Source organism: Microtus ochrogaster, chromosome 5 (assembly GCF_000317375.1).
Source record: "Microtus ochrogaster isolate Prairie Vole_2 chromosome 5, MicOch1.0, whole genome shotgun sequence".
Lineage (NCBI taxonomy): Eukaryota > Metazoa > Chordata > Mammalia > Rodentia > Cricetidae > Microtus > Microtus ochrogaster.
In genome coordinates this window covers 67,021,147-67,043,183 of record NC_022012.1, presented here as the reverse complement: position 1 = coordinate 67,043,183, position 22,037 = coordinate 67,021,147, and the positions used below count along the sequence as shown (strand labels likewise).

Sequence of the window (22,037 nt, the reverse complement as noted above, 5' to 3'; positions counted from 1 at the left end):
CATGGAAGTGTTCACATACCAAGTCTCTTTCTGTTTGTTTGTTTGCTTGTTTTTTGAGACAGGATTTCTCTATGTAGCCCTGGCTGTCCTGAAACTCACTTTGCAGTCCAGGCTGGCCTTGAACTCACAGAGATTTGCCTGCCTCTGCCTTTCGAGTACTTGGGTTAAAGGTATGGCTACCAAGTCTTCATTACTTGAATTTTCAACACTGCTGGATAGAAAGAAAGTCACTTACTGGAAAGAAAACAGCTTTCCTTTCTATTTCTCTAGCATGTGCGGCAAGTCAGAGATCAGATCAGCACCCAGAAGGGCAAATCCGGATACAGTTACTCTGCCTTTTGCTTTCTTAAGTCGCAGCAACATGCTGAGTGCTGGGATGTGAAGATGACTTGTCTCAGTTAGATCATCGCTGATGGCCTTTAAACATGGAGCAGCTGGCCAGCTGCAGCAGGTGCCTCAGATGGAATCATTAAGATGGTGTAGTTAAGGTGTCACGTGTTGGCTCTGCTAATCATTTCAGAAGACTAGTCAAGGTCTCTTGTTTCCAGCCAGTGTTACTGATACAATTCAGAATCCACCATCAGTTATGAAATAAGGTGGTTCCTAAGTCATTGTTAAGGTACTAAATGTCATAAGGAAGCAATTCCATCAGGTTGATGCGGAACTAATTGTACAGACTATGAAAGGTTCTGGCATCAGCATCCACCTCCATTCACTGAGGATCAACAGATACTCAAGGAACTGGCTGCCACTGGAGGTGTGACAGAGGCCTTTACACATCTCTAACAGGTGCTACCACCCATAGTGACACTGTGATTTTCAGGCCTCCAAGGGTAGGATCCAGCGGTCTGTACTTAACAAAGCCCCCAGAGCTCAAGGCTCAGACCTGTGGCCCTGTAATACATCCCCTCCCTCTGTATAGCAGAAGCCTGAGGTTCAGAGAAGAAGGCAACATACAAAAGGTGCTTACTTTTCATGGCTTATCCACAGGGTTCAGGAAGAATCTGACATATAACATAGCCCTCTAAATATTATGTGAAGAAATGAATGAATCCTCCAAAGGAGTATGCAGTCACCCAATTATAACAGCCAAAACAAAATCCTAATTAGTGGAAAATCCTAACTAGTGGAAAATGTACCTATTATTAAGAATTTTTTTTTTTCTGAAAAGAGAACATTCATCACGACACAAGAAAAAAATTTTTTGGTTTTTCAAGACAAGGTTTCTCTGTGTGACAGTCCTAGCTGTCCTGGATCCTGGAACTTGTACTGTAGACCAGGCTGACCTCAAACTCAGAGATCCCACCTGCCTCTGCCTCCTGGAGTGCTGGGGTTAGCGGTGTCAGCTACCACTGCCCAGCACTCAAGAAATTTAAATTTCACAGGGGCCAGTGAGGTTGTTTTCTGGGCTGGTGAGACAGCTCAGGGAGTAAAGGCTTAACACATAAGATTCATCATCTGATTTAGACCCCCGACTACACACAAGAGGGAGAACGGGGAGACAAACCCCGAGAAGCTGTCCTCTGGCCTTCACAGGAGCACCTTGGTCTGTGTGTCCCGCCCCACCCACCACCACAAGAAGCAATAAATCCGGTTTCTGCTGCTTGCCGAGGGAGGGGAATCCCAGGGCGAGCCCTACTGGAGCTACCCGGCTTTGTGCACCTTGTTACTTTGCCTGAGTTTGTTCAGCTCCACTTTGTACTTCTCCGCTTCTTCAAGAGCGCGATTCAGGCGAACTTCTGTGGCACTCTGACTTGTAGCGGCCTGCTTTTGTAATCTTCTTTTATTTTCTAATTCCTGTGTAGTTCAAAAATACAGAATATTGAAATACCATCAGTTCCCTTTTACATTTTGCATTGTTTCATTTCCATGCTTCCTGCTTTTACTCACATGGGGCTGCAGGCCAAGCATCAAGAGACACAGTTCTCAGGAGAGTATCACCCAAAACTGGCACTAGAAAGACACCTAAAGATGTAGTTGCAAATGATTTTGTAGTTTTTTAATTCTATCCGCTAGTTCTCAGCGGGGGAGGGTGGTGTTGTCTGCTGTGTTATTATTATGCCCGGGTTCACATGCAAAGCAAAGAGCCTTTACTGAAGCTCAAGCGTGGGCTCTCCATGCATGACATAGCGGTTGGATTGGGAGAGCCTCCAGCTCGGTTGAGCTCGTGATTTTAAGGAGTAAAGAATGGGGGGGGGGGAATAGGTGAATTCCGGATTCAGATGGGGGCTGAACTCCTGCTTGGGCAGGAGTGGGACAGCAAGAGTCTTGTCAAACAGGGATTGGCACTGGCATTGCTGGAAGGAGACTGGCAACCTATATACAAGTTAGGTAAGCTATTTCTAACTTTCTGGAGCATCTAGTACTAGTTTATCTCAATTCTGATTGGTCCCCACAAGGCACAGTTTGTAGCTTTTCCTGGTTATTGTAAGGGTAAGACTTAGCCCCAGTGTAGCTGGTCTGCAGCCTTAATGGCTGCATTGCTGTCAAGTTAGGTCTCTTCAATTACGTCTGTACCACTTGTGTGGCTGGTGCTTTTGGAGCCCGGAAGAAGGCCTCAGACCCCCTGGAGCTGGAGCTACAGATGGTTGTGAGCTACTATGTGGGTACTGGGAATTGAACCTGGGTCCTCTGGAAGGACAGCCAGTGATCTTAATCACTAAGCCATCTCTCTAACCACAACGAATGTTGTTCTTTTGTTTAATATTTTCTGCCTCATGTTGATTCAAAACACTGTATAATTATTGTCCATACTTATTTTAGGAGTAAATATTTTAAAACTGAACTGTTAGGAGACAGGAACTTGCTGTATGTTCAGCCCAGGCTGGGCTGAAACTCTAGACCCTTCTGTGTCTGCTTCCTTAGTGCTGAGTTTATAGGCATATGCCTGAAGCATTAATCTAATTAATCTTATTCTTAATAAAGAATTATTATTCTTTATTAATTTTCAACTGTTGGGTGGGGAACCCAGAAGATCAGAGAACCAGGAGCAGCCGCCAGCTGCTTCCTTCCCCTCTCGTTCCTCAGTCCAAAAGGGGCTCAGATCCTGTCTCCATCCCACCTTATCCCTTCCTGTCTCCACCTCCCAAGAGCTGGGATTAAAGGTGTGTGCCACCACTGCCCAGCTTCTATGGTTCACTAGTGGCTAGCTCTGCTCTCTGGTCTCCACAAAAGCTTTACTGTCAGAACACAAACACAATACCACACAACATACGCCTCTAAGCCTAACTCACTCACGGTCTTCTGGAAACACCCAAAAGTCCTGGTTAGATACTGCTTGCCCATGAATATTGCTCTTGTGGAGAACTGACGAAGTCTACCGCTTGAAGAAACGAAGGATAAATGGAGGGTTGCATATTAACCTCACTAGGAATTATCCAACTTGAGCAGAAACAGCATATCTTGCAAAGTATGAGGGCCTTGTATTTGTGCCAATATTCTACGGTAGTTTGTTGCTGAAAAGGGACAGCTAACAATCCATCTCATGAACTGTGAACTCTGTGGTAACCAGGCCCCTCCCCGCCACACTTGCTCCATCAGGGGCTCCAACAGCACTGGGATCTCTCCCTGGACTTGAGTTCTCTGCCTCCAGTCCCCAGTTACCTAATCAGCTCCTACACACGGTGCCCAGGCTCCACCTGGGTGCTCAGCAGGGCTTGAACTCCTTCCTGGTATCATCCCTAGTCCTTACAGCAGACATGGGCTGGATTTGGTGCCTTTCCTTCAGGACTTCTAGAGTAGCCTGATACAGGCTAGCACACCATTTGCGGCAGGTACCAAAACCATTCACTTGTTTGGTTCTCCCACTGAAATGTAAACTTTTAAAGTTATCAGCTGTTTTCATTTCCAGCATTGTAGCTGCATGTAAAAGGCACTAATAATATCTTTATAAAGGCTGGAGAGATGTATCAGTGCTTACAGAATTTGCTGCTCTTGCAGAGGAATCAAGTTTGGTTCCCAACCCCTATACTGGGACTTACAACTGCCTGTAACTCTAATTCCAAGAAACTGATGCCCTTTTCTGGTCTTGGACATACAGGTAAGCAGGTATATATAAAAATTAAAATATATATATACATATAAAATAACAAATATTTATTATTAATAATAATTAAAAATGACTCGGGCTTATCCTGTAGTATTGAATACCAGTACTGTACCCCATACAACACACAATGGTCTGGCTGGCCCAGAGCCTCCAAAGAACACTCGGTAAATGTAACAATCACTGTAGAGCCGGAGCTCACTTGAATGCGACGTTTGTCTTTTTAAATATTTCTTCCTTGGCTGTATCACATCATCTTTGAAACCCATCTCTGTGGCTTTGAGTAATTAAAGGGAAAAACAAAACAAAACACATGCTGCTCCTTCTGTAGGTCTCTAAACAAATCAAGCTGCGCCCGGCTGCCATCTGCTGTCACAGCCTTCCGCACAGCTTTGTGGGAGGCAGCGACGATGGCTCCGCAGCTCGCTCACTGTTCACATGGGGAAAAAAGCTACTAGTTTTAAAACCCACAGTGCCTACTGCTTCACACCAGCTGCGATAAGAGGAGTGTGATAAACCTTTGCCCTTCTCTTTTGCTGGTGACTTTGTAACTTCCTTCTCAGAAAGCTGAAAACATCGCCTCCTTGAAAGCATGAAAAGTACAGCAAGGAGAAAGCGAAACCGAGTTTAAAACTTTGAAAACATTTGTTTTCAATCACACACTGGTAACTTTTTTTTTTTTTTGAGACAGAGTCTCACTATGTAGACCAGGCTAGCCTCAAACTCACAGAGATCTATCTGCCTCTGTCTCCCAGGTGGGTTATCCAAGCTGGAATAAAAGGTTGGACCATCAATCCCAACACTACATCCTGGTAACTTTTTACAGCATGCAGAGAAGACATACTGCATCCTGCAAACAGATAAAATTGCTGCTACCAAAAAACAAACCAGCAACAAGCAAACACATTGCCAGACAAAACTTTACAGAAAATCTCAAGTCTTCAATTTTGTTGTAAAAGTCTTGAACTGGGCCCCACAGTCAATGACATGATAATAAAATGAGGAAAATCAGTATTTCCCATGTTATTACCTTCATGAAAAAAGACATTTATTTCTTACTATACATAAAATTAACTTTAAATAGATCACACGTATATGATTCATATGATGCTGATATATATAAACTACATGAAATGCTTAGAAGAAAGATTCTCATGGCTTTGGAGCAGGCAAAAGATTCTGGGAAGAATGAAAAACCAGAAATTCCAAGAAAATATAATATATAAAATTTACCAAAAATTTAAAACTTCTGCCTTTTGGAAACACATGGTAAAAAACAAACAAACAAAAAGAAGCAAAGTCAAATGACAAGAGAGTATACAATACGTGAGGGGATTACAGTGGAGGCAGGAAATGCCCCCCAGCCTGGTCTTGTCACATGTGCAGACGGACCACAGAGAAGCACACACATGACAACATCAGCACCCACACACACTGCAAAGGCACACTGCTCCCTCTCTAGAGCTAAGGCAGTGATGCTGGCAGGACCACAAGCTGGGGACACTGTCGGAACACAGGCAGGAACTTCAGGTGTGGCAAGCATTTTAGAGCACAGGTCAACAGGTTCCTTACATGTTTATTTATTTATTTATTTTTTGTTTAACTTAGCTGTTTCTTTTTTCCCAGACAATTCATTAGCCCTGGGTGGCTAATGAGCCCTGCAGGACTCATGCTGGCCTCAAACTTCTGTTAATCCTCCTGACTTTACCTTCTGAGTAATGGGATTAATTACAGGTACCACCACACCTGGAAGTTTCTTAAAACGTTTTAACATAGACTTTCTCATAAAAATCCAGAAATTCTGTTCATAGGTATTTATCCAACGTCATGAGAATAGATATGCACGCACAAAGACATGTGTCTACGAAAAATGGAAACAGTGACATCATTTGTAATTACTAATTTAAAATGTGGTGTATTTGTGAATAAATACAGAGCAATAAACAAAAACATGGAGCGTGTAAAAACAATAAAACAGCTGAACAAAAGTGACCAGACTTTTTGAAGTGCACTTCAATGACTACACCTATATGAAATTTTAGAATATTTTTTAAAAAAAACCTGAAACCAAAAACCCACTGTGCAGTAGAAGACCGTGGCTGGCTCGGCATCTCCCTGGGATGGTGTGGGAAAGAATGCACAGGAAACCGGCAGGGGCAGAAATGTCCTTTACATTAGCTGAATTGGGGTTAATGTCACATCCATCGTATCCAGTGGGTTAGCTTGTCAGAAGACAACATTACTACATTAGTCTTCTGTGTGGGAACAAAGGAAATCTTTTCTATGGTATGTGCCAGAGAACACACTGCAGGAAGGGAAACTGAGCATGAGTGGTTAAGCAAACTGCCAGTGATAGGGTAGTAGCAGGGCAGGAATCAAACTATTTGACTCCAAAATCTGAGCCCTCCACGTTGACAAATTAACTCACTAAAGTATATATTTAGAACAAATATATTTTATTGTCTTTAAGACATTCCTAAATAAAGTTGGGGTTTTTTTTGTGTGTGTTTTGCTGTTTTGTTTTTTGAGACAGGGTCTGTTACAGTGGCTGTCCAGAAATTTGCTATATAGAATAGAGTGGCCGTGAACTCAGAGACCCACCTGCCTCTGAATCCCAAGTGCTGGGATTAAAGACAGAGGTCATCACACCCAGTCAGTAAAGATAACTTTTACTAAATGTCTTTACTGCATGTGTGAAAGTGTATGTTTATACGAGGGGGCACACACGGGTCACAACACTCATGTGCGTGTGTGTAAGTCAAAGGACAACGTTTCTGCAAGGAAGGTCCACAAATGGGAAATGAGTACATCGTCAGTCACTGCTCACACCAGTGGGATGCTAACCAAGAGGGGCAGCTGAGGTGTGGAGAGCTGGGCCCTCACGCTGCTTACAGGGACCAGATGCAACAGCACTAGGAAACAGCTGGCGGCTGTCCCTGTGAAAGGCTCCGGCTTCAACCCCAGCATTTCAAGATAAATAAACAATAAATTTAATATATGTCACATATACAGAATATACTTGACAATTAAAGAAGAATTGAACAATTAGTGTTGTAACATGAATGAACAGTAAAAAAAATTCTTTAATAAGAGAAGTCAATCACAAAGACTGTATATTATTTGAGTCTATGTACAAGGAAATTTCCAGAACAGGAAGATTTACTGAGACAGAAAATAGAGAAGTAGTAACCCAGGGCTGGCATGGATGAGATGTGGGATGAGATGTGGGATGAGATGTGGGATGAGATGTGGGATGAGATGTGGGATGAGATGTGGGATGAGATGTGGGATGAGATGTGGGATGTGGAGGCTGAAAGGTAAGAGTCATCTTTTGGAGGCTGTGAATATGTTCTACATTTGAGAATGAATTTATGAACATACTAAAAGCCATTGAACTGCATACTTTACTGGGAGGTGATTACTGTATATGTACCTCAAAGAGTTGTCAAACATTCTGTTTTAGGGGGATGTTTTCATAATTATTAACCAGAGTGTGTTCTAACAGCTTCAGTGTGTCCTCAGCTTGTCGGGAGACAAGGAAGACTCACCCTCTCTACCGACGAGAGCTGCTGCTGAAGTCCGTCACATCTGCTGTTTGCCTCTTCAAAAAGGTTCTTATACTTTTCTATTTGAGACTGCTGTGAAGTAATTGTTCGCTGCTGTTTCACACAGTCTTCTTCAAAGTTTTTCACCTTGGACTTTAAGTCCTGAATTTCATCCTCCTACAATAAGACATTATCAATTATGTAAAAAATACACAAGATCTGAGGCCAAAACGTATAGCTGAAAACAAAAGAGCTTCAGGCAGTCTTTGATGAGATATTTACACGAATTCCTGAGGATAAAGCCTGGTTGATATTCACTATCAGAAATGGAAATCAGATATTTTATACTGAATAGCTTATTATCTGGCAAGTCTAAAATAGTAAATTCTGACTCCCGTCTGGCCACCAACTCCATGCTTCCCTGCGCACTGCAGGCTGGCATCAGGCCCTGGGCTAGTGGAGCAGGTCTGCTAGCTGAGTTGTGGCAGCATCTGACAGTGACAAATGAGAGAAGGTCTATGCAGCAAGGGAAAGACCCAGGAGAAATGGAATCCAAAGAGGAACAAGGAGGAAAAAAACTCAACATGGAAAATGACCATCAGGAAAAGAAGGAAAAGGAAGAAACGCTGCAAGATGCTAAGAAAAGGGAGCAGCCTGTGGTCCTGTCCTGGAACTAGCTCTTGTAGACCAGGCTGGCCTCGAACTCACAGAGATCCATCTGCCTCTGCCTCCCGAGTGCTGGGATTAAAGGCATGCACCACCACCACCCAGATTGGTCCTGCGTTTTGAAGCAGGTGAATACTCTATGCCCCAGGAACTTGCAGGCGGTTTGCTGTTAGGTAGCCCATCATGCACTATAGAGGGGACCTCATGCATTGGGTTGGAGCCCCAGGCAAGAATGAGAGAGGAGAACAGGGAAAGGCTTGGGGAGGATGTGAGACAGCTCATGGAGAAGTTGAGGGAAAGGCAGCTGAGCCATAGTCTGCGGGCAGTTAGCACTGGCCCCCCTCACCATGACCATCATGATGAGTTTTGCTTTATGCCCCGAATCCTGGTTTTCTCTGAAGATAATATGGGGACCCCTGCTTCTAAAACTTAATGTTTGTGATGTGCTGTTGTAAATTTTTTTTTTTTTTTGGTTTTTCAAGACAGGGTTTCTCTGTGGTTTTGGAGCCTGTCCTGGAACTAGCTCTTGTAGACCAGGCTGGTCTTGAACTCACAGAGATCCGCCTGCCTCTGCCTCCCGAGTGCTGGGATTAAAGGCGTGCGCCACCACCGCCCGGCTGTTGTAAAATTTTTGATGTTATTTATTTCTCATGGGTCTCCACTTAATGCCAGCTTCTAATTGAAACTTGTGTTTTTGATTCAGTCTTAAATTTTTTTCCTGTTAGCAGAATTTATCTAATGCATGGAAAGAATCTCATTATATATTGTGGAGCTAATAAAGCAGATTTAAAAAGCAAAACAAAATAGTAAGGTCTAATGTCAACAATTTTGATACATTCTTAAGCTTTGTGGTAATTCATCATTTCAGAATAAAGTTTGGTATTTATATTTAATTTTTAAATCTGATTATTTAACTGTGGATTGAAATCTAAAAGTATAATTAAAACTGTCCCCCATGTCTTTGGCAGAGCACGCGAAGCCATTCCACCTTACCTTCTTATTGCATTCACACACAACGCTGTCCAGTTCCTCCTGCATCACATGGAGTTTGGCCTTTAGAAATCTGAGCTGAGCCTCTGTGGAGTCAAATCGTTACATGACTGCTTTCTTCCCCCAGTCTAAGACATTATGAGTAAAATACAGTCACAGTAGACAATCTAACAGGAGACCATGGTAGAAACACCATAAACATTAAACATTTCCCATGTCAGACAACAGAAAAGAACAGCAACAGGTGGTCACACAGACCATGGAGAGTCAGTAAAGACAGAGGAACAGGGACAAAAACCCTTCTTCCCAAGAACCACACCTAAAAGCTGGTGCTGCTCACGTTTATAGACTGCACTCACACCTACCGCAGTGATCCAAAAGATATCTACTAGAATTTATAGTGGGCTCAGGCTAGCAGTGCCCAAGAATTTGACAGAAACAAGCAGACCCTCTCTAGCAAAAATAAAGCTTCAGATCTTACGATCTGTGCTTCTAAACTGACTCCAGATCATTCTATCTTACCCACAACCCAGCCATTCCAAGCAAGCATCAGGAGTACAGGAATATTCTCCCTGGGACAAGACGCCCAGGTACGCACGCTGAGGAGGGAAGATACGGAGACAGTGGCCGCAGGAAGGAGCAGTGTTCATGGTAAAGTCTGCAGCTGGTCCTGAATTTCTGCATCTCTAGCCTGTAACAGGGCAGTGGGTGACTGTCTCCAGGAACAAGCATCTGCCCAGCATGTCCTGGAAGGTAGCTGAAGAGTGACAACCAACTTCCTGATTCACTTACGGTCCTTCCCTCTAACGGTCCCAGAGGGTTGATTAGTCAATAAATGCTACAAATGCACGAATGAATTGCTGTCCTCTGTGACTGACTAGGGTGTCGCTCAATCATCATTACACACAACCTGTTAGGATTCTTCAGAGAATCAGAATTTCAGAGGTAAACTTTATGATCATCTGTAGGGAACACTCAGAACTAAAAAGAAGAAAATAAGATGGAGGCACTCCTGCTAATCATCATGACAATCAGAACATGCTGACGGCAGAAGTATGCACCTGAGTGTAAGCAGCAAAGTTCTGGGAGCAGGCGGTTCACAGCAATCAGAAGCAGGGGCTAAATGTCTGCACTGAGGAGACAAGTCACAGAAGGACCAGGCAGCCCGACAGAGGCTGGTCTCCAATGTACCTCACTGCACATAAACTACAGTGCTAGCAATAAGGGACTCTTTCAGCGATGTTGGTGACCGCTGACTGTCTGGCACCCTGTCTGAATGGCTAAGCACAACTGAAGCATGCCTTTCTGGTCTCTGGTCTCTACTGAGCTCAAGCAACAGAGCTTTGAAGGATCATCTGCCTCAGAGCTAGCACCCACTCCCTGTTCTTCCTCCACCAGTGGATGCAGTCAAGGTGGTTTGCTGTGCACTGGGCTATAAGACCTGCAACTATTCCGTGCTACTACTGCCACTGTCTGAGTGAATCCCATCTCCAGACACCAGCAGCATGACTTAGAGCTAGGAAGTTAAGATTCATTTGCTGTGCGTTTTCTGCCCCTCCCCACTTTTAAGGTGTGAACAATAAACTGTGTATGTGAAAAGTACAGACTGTCAGCCTCTTGTGATGCATACATTGTGTTCAAGACATCATTTGACCAACTTTGATTCTCAAATGGAGAAATTGCTATTACAGAGGAGTTAGGTAGCCAGAATGGAGTCACAGCTGACTATACTGCACACCCAGATTCATTATACAGCTCACAGTAACTATGCTCACACATCCAATTGTTCTGGTTTTTTGTTCCAACAGCACAGGTGGCTCCTCATAATTTCAGTAATTTTAGAGACATTGCTGCTAACGAATACAATTTTTTTAGATGATTAAAACAGTTTTTTCTAGTTACATGCAGAGTGCAAGTTAACCAGGAAAAATTATATTCATAAAAACTAATTTCATTACTTATCTGTTGCTTTATCAATTCATTTGCCCTTTTCAATAAATTGATTTAACATACAATAAGCAGAATATAATAAAAATAAATAAAAGTAACTCAGAAACTTTACTCAGTGATAAACTATTGGACATTTTAATTTCAGTTGAAACAAACTCAAAACAATACTATAGTCATAACTTTTTATAATATAAAATATCAAACAGAGATGAAAGTAGAGGTAAAAGCCAGGCAGTGGTGACACATGCCTTTAATTCCAGTGCTCAGGAGGTAGAGACGGGCAGATCTCTGAGTTTGAGGCCAGCCTGATCTACAGAGTAAGTTCCAGGACAGGCTCCAAAGCTACAGAGATACCCTGTCTCAAAAAAAAGAAAAAGAAAGAAAAAGAAAAAAGAAAGAAATAAAGGAAGAAAGAAAGAAAGAAAGAAAGAAAGAAAGAAAGAAAGAAAGAAAGAAAGAAAGAAAGAGAATAACGAAAAGAAAAAAGAAAGAAAATAGAGGCAAGTTCAGTGAACTCAAACCACCACCCTTGGTCAACAAGTATTTGGCCAACTTAAATTTACCTAGAATCTTCTTTCCATTCACTACATCTCTCTAGATTATTATTATCTAGACACAAATCCATACTCATAATAAAAATTTAAAGAAATAGTTCTCCCAAATCTCTGAGTATCTGTAATGCTAAAAGAAAACCTACCTGTCCCAATGTCCTTACTGACACCACAGAGAATGTCGTCATCAGCGTGCCCTGGCGAGCTGTCCTCTTCCAGTTGCCCTTCAATTCTGCTAATTGTCTTGGCAAGGGAGAAGTCTGAGAAATCGTCTGGGATGGCCACATCATTGGCAGTCTGTACACTGGGATATTTCAGCTTAACACTAAGAAGCAAAACATGCACACACACTTGAGCAGAAATGGGATGGTGGGGGAGGGGATGGAGCTTTGCCCAAAAACAAAGCAGATAAACCTGTTATAAAACTGAATTTAAGATGAAATCTACAATGGAACACTTAAGGACTTTGCTCTAAAAGTCTTAGTAGCCATCAGTCTTTACGAGGGAAGTCCTACCGGTCAGATTCGGCCTACAGTTTTCATTTTGCACTCTGCTAAAGAATTGCCCAAGGTAATGTCCTGACACTGAAAACTGGGAAGAATTTCATCGCTTAAGAAAGAATTACCGGGTCCTCAGTGCCATCAAACTCAACATTTATTTTCAATGTAGGGAAACAAGAATCAAAGTTGACCAAAATACCGGGTTTAACTTTTTAACATTAACACTGAGGAAGAATTAGGGAATAAAACTCACTTCCAAAGACACAGTGGCCTGAATCAGGGCAAACACACTGAATGTCACCAAGACTGTGATTCTGAAAGCTCAGCTTACTTTTAACACGAAGGCAAATAACCACCTTATATTTAAATAGTGACCGTGAAGCCTGACAAGGGAATTCTGTAGTGATACATGCAATTTAGCCAATGATCTCTTTGGGTTCTTTTTGTTAATTTTATCTTCTATCCCTTCAATTCTATTTTTTCCCCTTTAAACAATTAAAATACACAATAGTTAGGAAAGATTTCCCCATTATTATAATTACCAGCTTGGGTAGGTCATAGACATAAAGATTAAATAACTTACTGGTTACTACAACCAAAGTCTTTCCTTTTATTAAAAAAAAAAAAATTCACCGGGTAGTGGTACATGCCTTTAATTTCAGTGCTCGGGAGGCAGAGGCAGGTGGATCTCAGCGAGTTCAAGGCCAGCCTGGCCTACAAAGCGAGTTCAGGACAGCCAGGACTGTTATGCAGAGAAACCCTATCTCAAAAAACAAAACAAAAAAAAAAATAAGCCCGAGCAGAATGTAAATAATAATTATGACATAACCTAATTTATATCTTATCAAACAACTCCCATCTCACAAACACAATAATGTATGGCACTCTGTCAAGCAGTCAAAATCTAGAAAACAATTTGCTCTATTCACAAGAACCCAACCCAGGCCCCAGGGGCTAGAAAGATAGCTTAATATTTAAGAGCACTTGTTCTTGCAGAGGACCTAAGTTTGGTTCCCAGCACCTACACGGCAGCTCACAACCAGCGTGATTTCAGGTCTGAGGAGTCTGACACCCTTTTCTGGTCTGGAAGGGCACTTGCACACAGGTAGCATAGAGTCACACGAGTACATATATACATATACATCTTTTAAAAAAATCTTTAAACAAAATAAAACCCAGATTGCAATCCCAGTTCCAATAATGTCTCATTAAAAACAACAGTAAAATTTATGGAAAGGTAGTGATTTTGTTTTAGAGAACATAAAATGTTTATTAACTGCTGTAAACAGTTCCAAGTGCAATTGCTTTAAATTACTGAGTATGATGGGATATGTGGGATACAGGGGCTTTATACTGGAGGTATTTTTAAATCAAGAGAAACAGAAAGTTTATAACTAAGAATGCTGATACTGTGGACTGTAAAACTGAGAAGGAGAGTCAGGCCTGCAAACTATACTGTACCTTGAATTTGTTTTCCTTTCTTTCTCTGCAGAGTGAAGTCTGGTTTGAACCTTGTTTACAGGACCAGTGCTTTTGATCTTTGGCTAGAGAAAAAAAAGTTGAAACTACCAATTAATTAAGAGTTTAATCATTTCTTCTTTTTACAACATTTCCCATGTGCATTGTTGTTTCTATGTGAGGTCCCCTGGAACTGGATTACAGACAGCTGTGAGCTGCCATGTGGGTGCTGGGAATTGAACCCAGGTCCTCTGGAAGAGCAGCCAGTGCTCTTAACCACTGAGTCTAATCATTTCTAACAACAGAAATTTTGCTTGGTTTAATTTTGGTTTTTGGTTTTTATGTGTATGAGTGGTTTGCCTACATGTATGTCTGTGCACCACATGCGTGCCTGGTACCCTGGAGGCTAGAGAAGGGCATCAGATACAGACAGTTGTGAGCTCCCATGTGGTGCTGGGAATTACACTTGGGTATTCTAGACAAGCAGCCAGAGCTCTTAACTACTGATCCATTTCTCCAGCCCCAATAATTTTGTAACATATGGAATTGTTGTTTTGCTACAAATAAAAATTGCCATTTTTAAATAATTTAATCCAATTGCATTTTCAGCAATCCCAGAACTGTGCAGGAAACACCTAAAAATCACCTGGACCAAGGGAATCAGGAATACAGAAAATGAATCCCAAAGACAAATGTTTATTCAGCCAGCTAGTGAATGTTTAAATCAGGATGTTCTGATTCACCAAATTCAGTTCTCCTCATTAGCCAACCATGTGCCAAGCAGCCCTTTGCCGGCCTGGAAGTGTACAGTTCCCTTGACTTAGAAGAGCTTTGTGGATAGAAACTTAGAGATCTCAGTGCCCGGTTTGCAAAAGAATGATCTCCATCCTATGCTTTTTAGAAGAGGACCTGTCTTCGTTAGGGTTTCTGTTGCTGTGAAGAGACACCATGGCCACTGCACTCTTATAAAGAAAGCATTTGACTGGTGGCTCGTTTAGTTTCAGAGTCAGTCCATCATCAGCATGGTGGAGATGGTAGCACACAGGCAGATGTGGTGCTGGATCTGAGAGTGCTACATCTTACGGGCAACAGGAAGTCAAATGAGAGCTACATTGAGAGAAGCTCGAGTAAGAGACCTCAAAGCCCACCCCCACAGTGACGCATTTCCTAGTAGTGCCACTTCCTTTGGGGCCATTTTCTTTCAGACTACCACAGGACTTATCTCACTTTCCGGGATTCTGGTTCACAGAGAAGTGAGTCATTCCTTTAGAGCTTTGTTCACTATCCTCCAAACAGTCAGTGGGATGACAAGGCAGAAGTTATTCAAGATCTTTTATAAGCAATGCTGAATGAGCATATCACACCTGAGTTTTACATTCTATCTATTGAGTCATACTCTTTCCCTAATTTTTTTTAAAACAAAAAACAATCCTAAGGGTCAGGTAGATAGTTTATAAGGTAAAAGTCCTTGCTGCCAAGTATGGGGAGTTCAATTCCCAAAGTCTATATCGTGGATGGGAGAACTGCATGCTGTAGCACAAGTAAATTTTTTTTATTAATTAAAGTCCCACATTCTATAGAATGTAATTGCATTTACAGAAAGTTTGATTTCATACCTTGGTTTCTGACCATAGATGAGCCATCCCTTCAGATGACAACAGATCTCTACAAACCAAAATAAGCACTACATTAAAATAGGTGATATTAAGCTGAGACAGCATGAAAATCAACAGTAATTATATTCTAAAGAGGAAATAGTGTTCTAATTTCAATTAGTCATACATTAACTTGATACTTATATGAATTATAAAGTTGATTTCCACATAAGTTATATCTAGACATATGCATATATTTAATAAGTTTATATACACGAAGAATTATATTTCACTTTGATTCTAGTTCCTAGACATTAATTTACTTTGAATGAAGGATATTAAAAAGTGTTTAAATATTTCACTTCAGAGAAGGCACAGCAGTATTCTTTAGGAAAAGAGTACAAATTTTTACTAGTATAAAGCATACTGACGATTGATGATGACTGGCTACACAGAGAACTATCAAATTCTTTATTGATTCTTTGGAAATTTCACATCATGCACCCAATCCTGTTCACTTCCCTGTCTCTCCACATCTGCCCCTAACCCCTGCAGCATCCCACCACCAAAAGACACCCCCAAAATTAACTAAAAACAAAACAAACCCCACCTCACTCCTCCATCTTTCTTACCTCTTCAACACCTCTTTATCCCTCCTAGTGGCACTGGGAACTGCAATGTGTCACACAGTAGACCCTTCTGTCCAACCAGCCCTCCCGCAAGTGGTCATTGCAATGAGTCACTGGTCTGGTCAAAGCCTCTGGCGGACCATCATCACTGGACCCTCACCGAAACTCCTCTCAGACATCCTGCTGTTGCCTTGAGTCACGGAGATCCTGTAGCTATCATCACATAGGACCTCACGCACTCCAGCAGGTCATGGGTAGGTGAGATGTTAGGTGAGCCAACCCAAGATCCAGGATGCTGGCCTGGGTGAACCATCCATTTCTTAAAGGAATCAGAGCTGATAAGATGGCTCAGCAGGTAAATGTACAAAGCCTGACCATCTGAGTTTGAGCCATAGGACCCACATGGTAGAAGGAGACTAATTCCAACAGGTTGTCCTCTAACCTCCATGTATGCACGGTGGCACGCATGAGCACACACACACACACACACACACCAAAACAACCCCTGCATCACTTTTACTTGTACGCATGTTCAACACCACCATTCTAATGTACTTGAACACTTGGTCAAGATCTGTCTTTGTAACAGTATAAACTCATGAAAGTAGGATCCAACCTGCCTTTCCCATTGTGTAATGCTATCAATCTGACATAGCAATTCACACATAAAGTGACAAAAGTAAATAGACATTGAATAAGTGAATGGATAAATCTAAATCCATCTTATTTCCGGAACCTTTTATCTTAGGTTTACAGAGCATGTCTGTAGTTTAAAATGAGGCATATCTGTAGGTATATGCATACACTAGCTCATCAACAGGCTGGATCTACTCATAGCCACTCCTCTACAACAGCAGAATTGAGTGGTTGTGACAGAGACTATCTAAGCCCACAAATCCTAAAACATTTGCTATCTGTCCCTTTCCTGCCCCTGATTCACTATCTAAAGATTCTCTATTAGTATCATACTATACTGTGTTATTCTCTATTGCTACTATAGGGAGAATGCCAACTGGTCACTGTAGAGGACACACAAAACAAAATGACTTTCTGTCAGATGTCACCTTCTTGTCTGGCCATCTGCAGGTTTTTTGCTATTTAACTTGAAGGTATATTTAGATCCTATCTACTAGAAAAATCGCTGTGAAAGTAGCTTTGAAAATACCTTAAATTTATGGAAAATAACCTTTTCACACATGATATAAAAATGTTTCCAAGATTGAACATAAGCATCTTGAACTGTCCTTATTTCCAGCTAAAACCTGCCATTTCACTAGCCCTTACCATGTTTCCTGAACTTTTCGTTTCCTTCCAACCACCACCCACCTCTCCCACACACATGTATACAGATAAAAATATCTACCAGGAGCTGGAGAGAAGGTTCAGCAGCTTAGAGCACTAGAGTTCAATTCTTAGCACCCAAGTTGGACAGCTCATAGCACTCTGCAACCCTAGTTCCAGGGGACCTGATGCCTCTGGCCTCCACAGGCAGTGACATGCATAGATACCCACACCCACACACATAATCAAAAATAATACACATCAAAATAAAGAACTTTTCAAAAACATCTGCCAGCTCCCCATCACCATGAGGTGTGCATGCCACTTCTCCTGGTGCACTCCCACGCAAGACACACTGCAGCACAATGGTCTGACTCATGTTAAACTTCATGAACGGTTTGTCTGAAGTAAGACTGAGATGATCTGGGCAGAAAACCTTGCTTTCAGCACAATAGAGGATTTGGATGTTATACTAAAGGAAACTAAATTCTAGTTTCCTTACTATTTTTCTGACAGAGTAACCACAGATACTGAAGACCTATCATAGAATACACTGCCTGAGTCTTAAAAAGATTACTACTGTTCCAACCTGAAATGGATGGTCTCTTTATAGACTTATCTTTCATCTTTAATAATCCCAATAAGTCAAATGCCATGTTTCATATGATAAAAGCCACCTGTTGAAACAGATGCATTAAGAAAATATTCCAGAAGCTGGGTGGTGGTGGCACAGACCTTAATCCCAGCAGCTGAGAGGCAGAGGCAGGTGGATCTCTATGCTCAAAGCCAGCCTGGTCTACAGTGAGTTCCAGGACAGTCAGGGCTACACAGAGAAACACTGTCTTGAAAAAAAGAAAAAGAAAATATTCCAGGTTTGACAAGATAGCTTACAAGATAAAGGCACATGCTGTTAAGCCTGATGCCTGGAGTTCAATCCCTGCGGCTCACATAGTGGAAGGAGAGCAGCAAATGTAACTTCCACACTGTGTGCATGTGTGCACACAGACATGTGGACACACAGAGACACAAACAAAAAAAATAGTGTTAAAAAATATCCCCTTTACCCAGGTAAACATATGTCTCATCACCACTTGGACATGAGAAAAACTCAGCAAAAGAAAATCAGCAGGTTCATTTTTACACTTGTAAAATCAGTCTTCTGCTTGCTTCATCAGGAACTAAGGATTAGCTGCCAGTACAGCATCTCAATTCTTTCATTTACTGGATAAAAGCCAGGCCCAATTTTTATCTGTAATCCAACCTTTGAAATTTGGATAGCTATTAAGTATCTTTATTTATCAAACATCAGATAGAATCACATATGATGCAGATAAGTGATTTACCATTACATGAACATATGCACATGGCAAATAATGATACAAAATATACTTTTATTGATTTACTAGAAAGAAAAACTCAAAGTAACAGGCAGTGACAGTCCTCTAACAGCCCATGCCTTTAAGCTTCTTCTGAGAACTCACAGTTGTTTTGAGAGTTACACAGTGTGATTTTAGCCACACACAGTTTCTGTGCTGTGTGATTCTCTCTTCCATGGTTCCAGTGAGTACCACACACTACTGCATCCAGAGTTCTTTCTTCACTGTAGAAAGCATGTTCTTCACTATACAGAGGATCCCAATCACAATAGCTGTGTTGCAATGTGTCTTGCATGGTAGTGTACCAACAGTTAGTAAATGTATACCTCACAGTGATGGGCAACTGGCAGATGTTTTGAAAAAGATCTTCATTTTGTTTTCTATTTTTAATTGTGTATGTGTGGGGGTGGGTACGGGTGTGTGAATGTTACTGCCCCTGAAGGCTATAGGGATTACATTTCTTGGAGCTGGAGTTGCAGGTGTTGTGAGACAAGCCATGTGGAGGCTGAGATCAGAACCAGTGTCCTCTGCAAGAGCAGTTAGTGCTCTTAACAGAAATGTGATAGCTGCTTGAGAGAAGAGTGCCTGGCACCCTCTGGATGTTGAAGAAAAGCTTCACAAAGAACTGTAGACTTGGTTGTGGAGTGTGGTGCTCATTGGAAACAAGAAGAGAATCCCCCTCAACAGAAACTGTGGGTATGATGTGGGATTTCCCTCTGTATGCTATGTTGTTGACCTGTTGATAGGGCAGAACTTAGGTAGGCAGGGAAAACTAAATGGAATGCTGGGAGAAAGGAGGCAGAGTCACAGAGAAGCCATGCAGCCTCCACCAGGGGGAGATGTGCTCATCCTATTGGAGTCAGAGAGAAGCCTCCAGAGACATGCTGAAACTTTGGTGGTAAACCACTGCCACGTGACAATTCACAGATTAATGGAGATGGGTTAAATTAATATGTATGAGTTAGCCAATAAGAAGCTAGAGCTAGTGAGCCAAGCAGTGATTTAATTAATACAGTTTTTGTGTGATTATTTCATGGCTAAGCGGCTGGGATGAACAAGTGGCCTCCACCTACAGTATGGCTAAAATTTAGTTTTGTAATGCTTGAAACAGCTGTTGAGTTCTCAGAAGAAAAAGCCATAGCATGGGCTGTTTGGGACCATCACTGCCTCTGCTGCAGTAAAACAATTTTACTCACGTAGAACCCATACCTTTGCTAAATGTATTACTAATATTTTATGGTTGCCTAATTTCTTGATTTGCCAAAAATGTACAAGGAGTCTAAAAATGTATCTGTATTAATTTATCACTACCCAGTCTTCACACAGCTCTAAAAGGCAGGCAGTAGAGTGCATGAGAAAGGGTCCAGAAATCTCTCACATGGCTGTGGGGTGAACCCCAGGGAAACTACTCTGTTTGACCTTTGCACAGCACTGACCTTCCCTAAGCTACAGTTTTTAAATGAAGACAATACTGTCTATTTTCAAATAATACCTGGAGCTGGGCGGTGGTGGCACACGCCTTTAATCCCAGCACTCCGGAGGCAGAGGCAGGCGGATCTCTTGAGTTCGAGGCCAGCCTGGTCTACAAGAGCTAGTTCCAGGACAGGAACCAAAAGCTACGGAGAAACCCTGTCTCGAAAAATCTAAAAAAAAAAAAAAAAACAAAACCTGGAGAATTACATGAGATAAAACAGGTAAAAACTTGCCTGTGTCTGGCTAGAAAAGCCCCAGTTATAATTTTACATATTATATTCTTCCTTGAATTATACTTTAACATTTTCAAAAAAATTTTATACATTGATGTTTTACAAGGATTACTGAACGGAAGCCATGTTTGAGAACTGAAGTCACGTACCTTGTACTGGAACCATCTTCCTCTTTGCATGATGTAATTTTTGTTGAAAAAGGCCTAGCTCGTACTTCTTGCTGATCTCTCTGGTAAACAGGATAAGTTGTGAATATTCAAGATAACACTCATGGAGTCCAGTTTAACACCTCTCTAAAAGCTCATCATTTCAGAGCTGTGCCAGGTCTCTACAATATGAGAAAAGCTACACAGTAACAAATAAATACTGACTATGCTTTTGCTTCTCTTTTGCTCAGGTGTAAGAAAATTACTTCAAAGACAAAAATATGAGAGCTTGAAGGTCCTCTTACTCCTCACCTCCCCACCCCCGCAGTCTATGTGAAGCAGCAGCAGTGAAAGCTTCAGTGAGGAGCCATTGAACAAGAGAAGAGTAAATGCAAATTGAAGATGGCAAAGGACATCCCACTAGCTGCTGGGGGAAGAAGGGTATCTTCCCCCTCCCAAACCCCCTCAGTTTTTATTCTGCTCTTCCTGGTGTGGAAATAAAGGCTCTCTTTAGGGAACTCCTTAAGCACATACAAAATGCACCTCTCATTCTACCATGACATGCTGTCCTTCCAGACAAAGATTTTCCTTCTTTTCAGATTCTGGCAAAACTGTAAAATGAAATTAAATATTTCCAGTAAAATACTTAATTGTAAACACAACAAGAAGTTCTGTAATTATTAGGTATTGAGTGAAATGTTATAAATGCTATATTTCTTAATCCTCAACTAATAAATAATTATGGATTTTTATGAAGCATCAAGATAAAATATTAAGTGAAGAAATGTCTCAGTGAAGAATTAATGGCACTACTACTCTCGCAGAGAACCCATGTTTGGTTGCCAGCACCCATGTCAGGAAGATCACAGTCAATAACCTGTAACTCCAGATCCAGGGGATCTGACATCTCTGGCCTCTGTGGGTCTCACGTACACACAAACAAATACACACAGACATACACACACAAAATAAAAACAAATCATGAAAAATAATAAGATATTATTAGAATTTCTTTCCTGCCTCCATCAGCTCCATTTTGGAGAGCAATGGGATTAAAGAAAGACTGAGTGAGGTCAGGATCTGACTCCTCTGGGAAGGCTGTACGCTAGCACTGGGAACACTGGTGCTGAGGGAGCAATGCTTGAAGAACGGATGCCCAATCTGATACCAGAACGGAGGCTGATATTTGGAGGCTGGTGAGATGACCTTACATTTTTCCTCGGTATGTGATTTATTCTAGCCCTAAGAAGCTCAGTTATATGTAGAAAACAGCTTAGTATTAGCCCTATTTGAGCACTGTTACTTTCAACTCTACTGAATTTTTGGTGTTAATTTTACTACACAGAAAATCTCAAAAGATGACTAACATTGATATTCTTATTGATTACATGATTGGAGCATCTAAACAGAAACTACTTTTATCACACACATTAGAACTACACCTATGTACACACATTCATGTTTAGCTTGTCACTCACTAAGTTGATCGTTGATGCTTTGGGTATTTTTGTATGCATGTTATGCATTCAATTTAAAGTTAAAAAATTAGCACTTACCAACCACTTTGGAAAGCAGTGTGGCGGTTCCTCAGGAAATTCG

The 22,037-nt window shown here is 41.5% G+C and overlaps 1 protein-coding gene and 1 pseudogene across 1 annotated transcript in view; one reads left to right on the top strand and one right to left on the bottom strand.

Annotated features, from left to right (window-relative positions):
• Nucleotides 1–22,037, bottom strand: part of Tex9 (testis expressed 9) — a 42,480-nt gene that overhangs the window by 15,308 nt on the left and 5,135 nt on the right. Inside the window, exons 4-10 of the mRNA XM_005347646.3 lie at nt 20,442–20,521; nt 15,322–15,370; nt 13,709–13,791; nt 11,894–12,072; nt 9,250–9,332; nt 7,594–7,767; nt 1,663–1,797 (exon numbers count right to left, since the gene is read on the bottom strand). Of these exons, the coding sequence (XP_005347703.1) occupies nt 1,663–1,797; nt 7,594–7,767; nt 9,250–9,332; nt 11,894–12,072; nt 13,709–13,791; nt 15,322–15,370; nt 20,442–20,521 (783 nt within the window). The remainder of the gene's footprint in view (nt 1–1,662; nt 1,798–7,593; nt 7,768–9,249; nt 9,333–11,893; nt 12,073–13,708; nt 13,792–15,321; nt 15,371–20,441; nt 20,522–22,037) is intronic.
• Nucleotides 8,123–8,689, top strand: LOC101997039 (annotated as a pseudogene).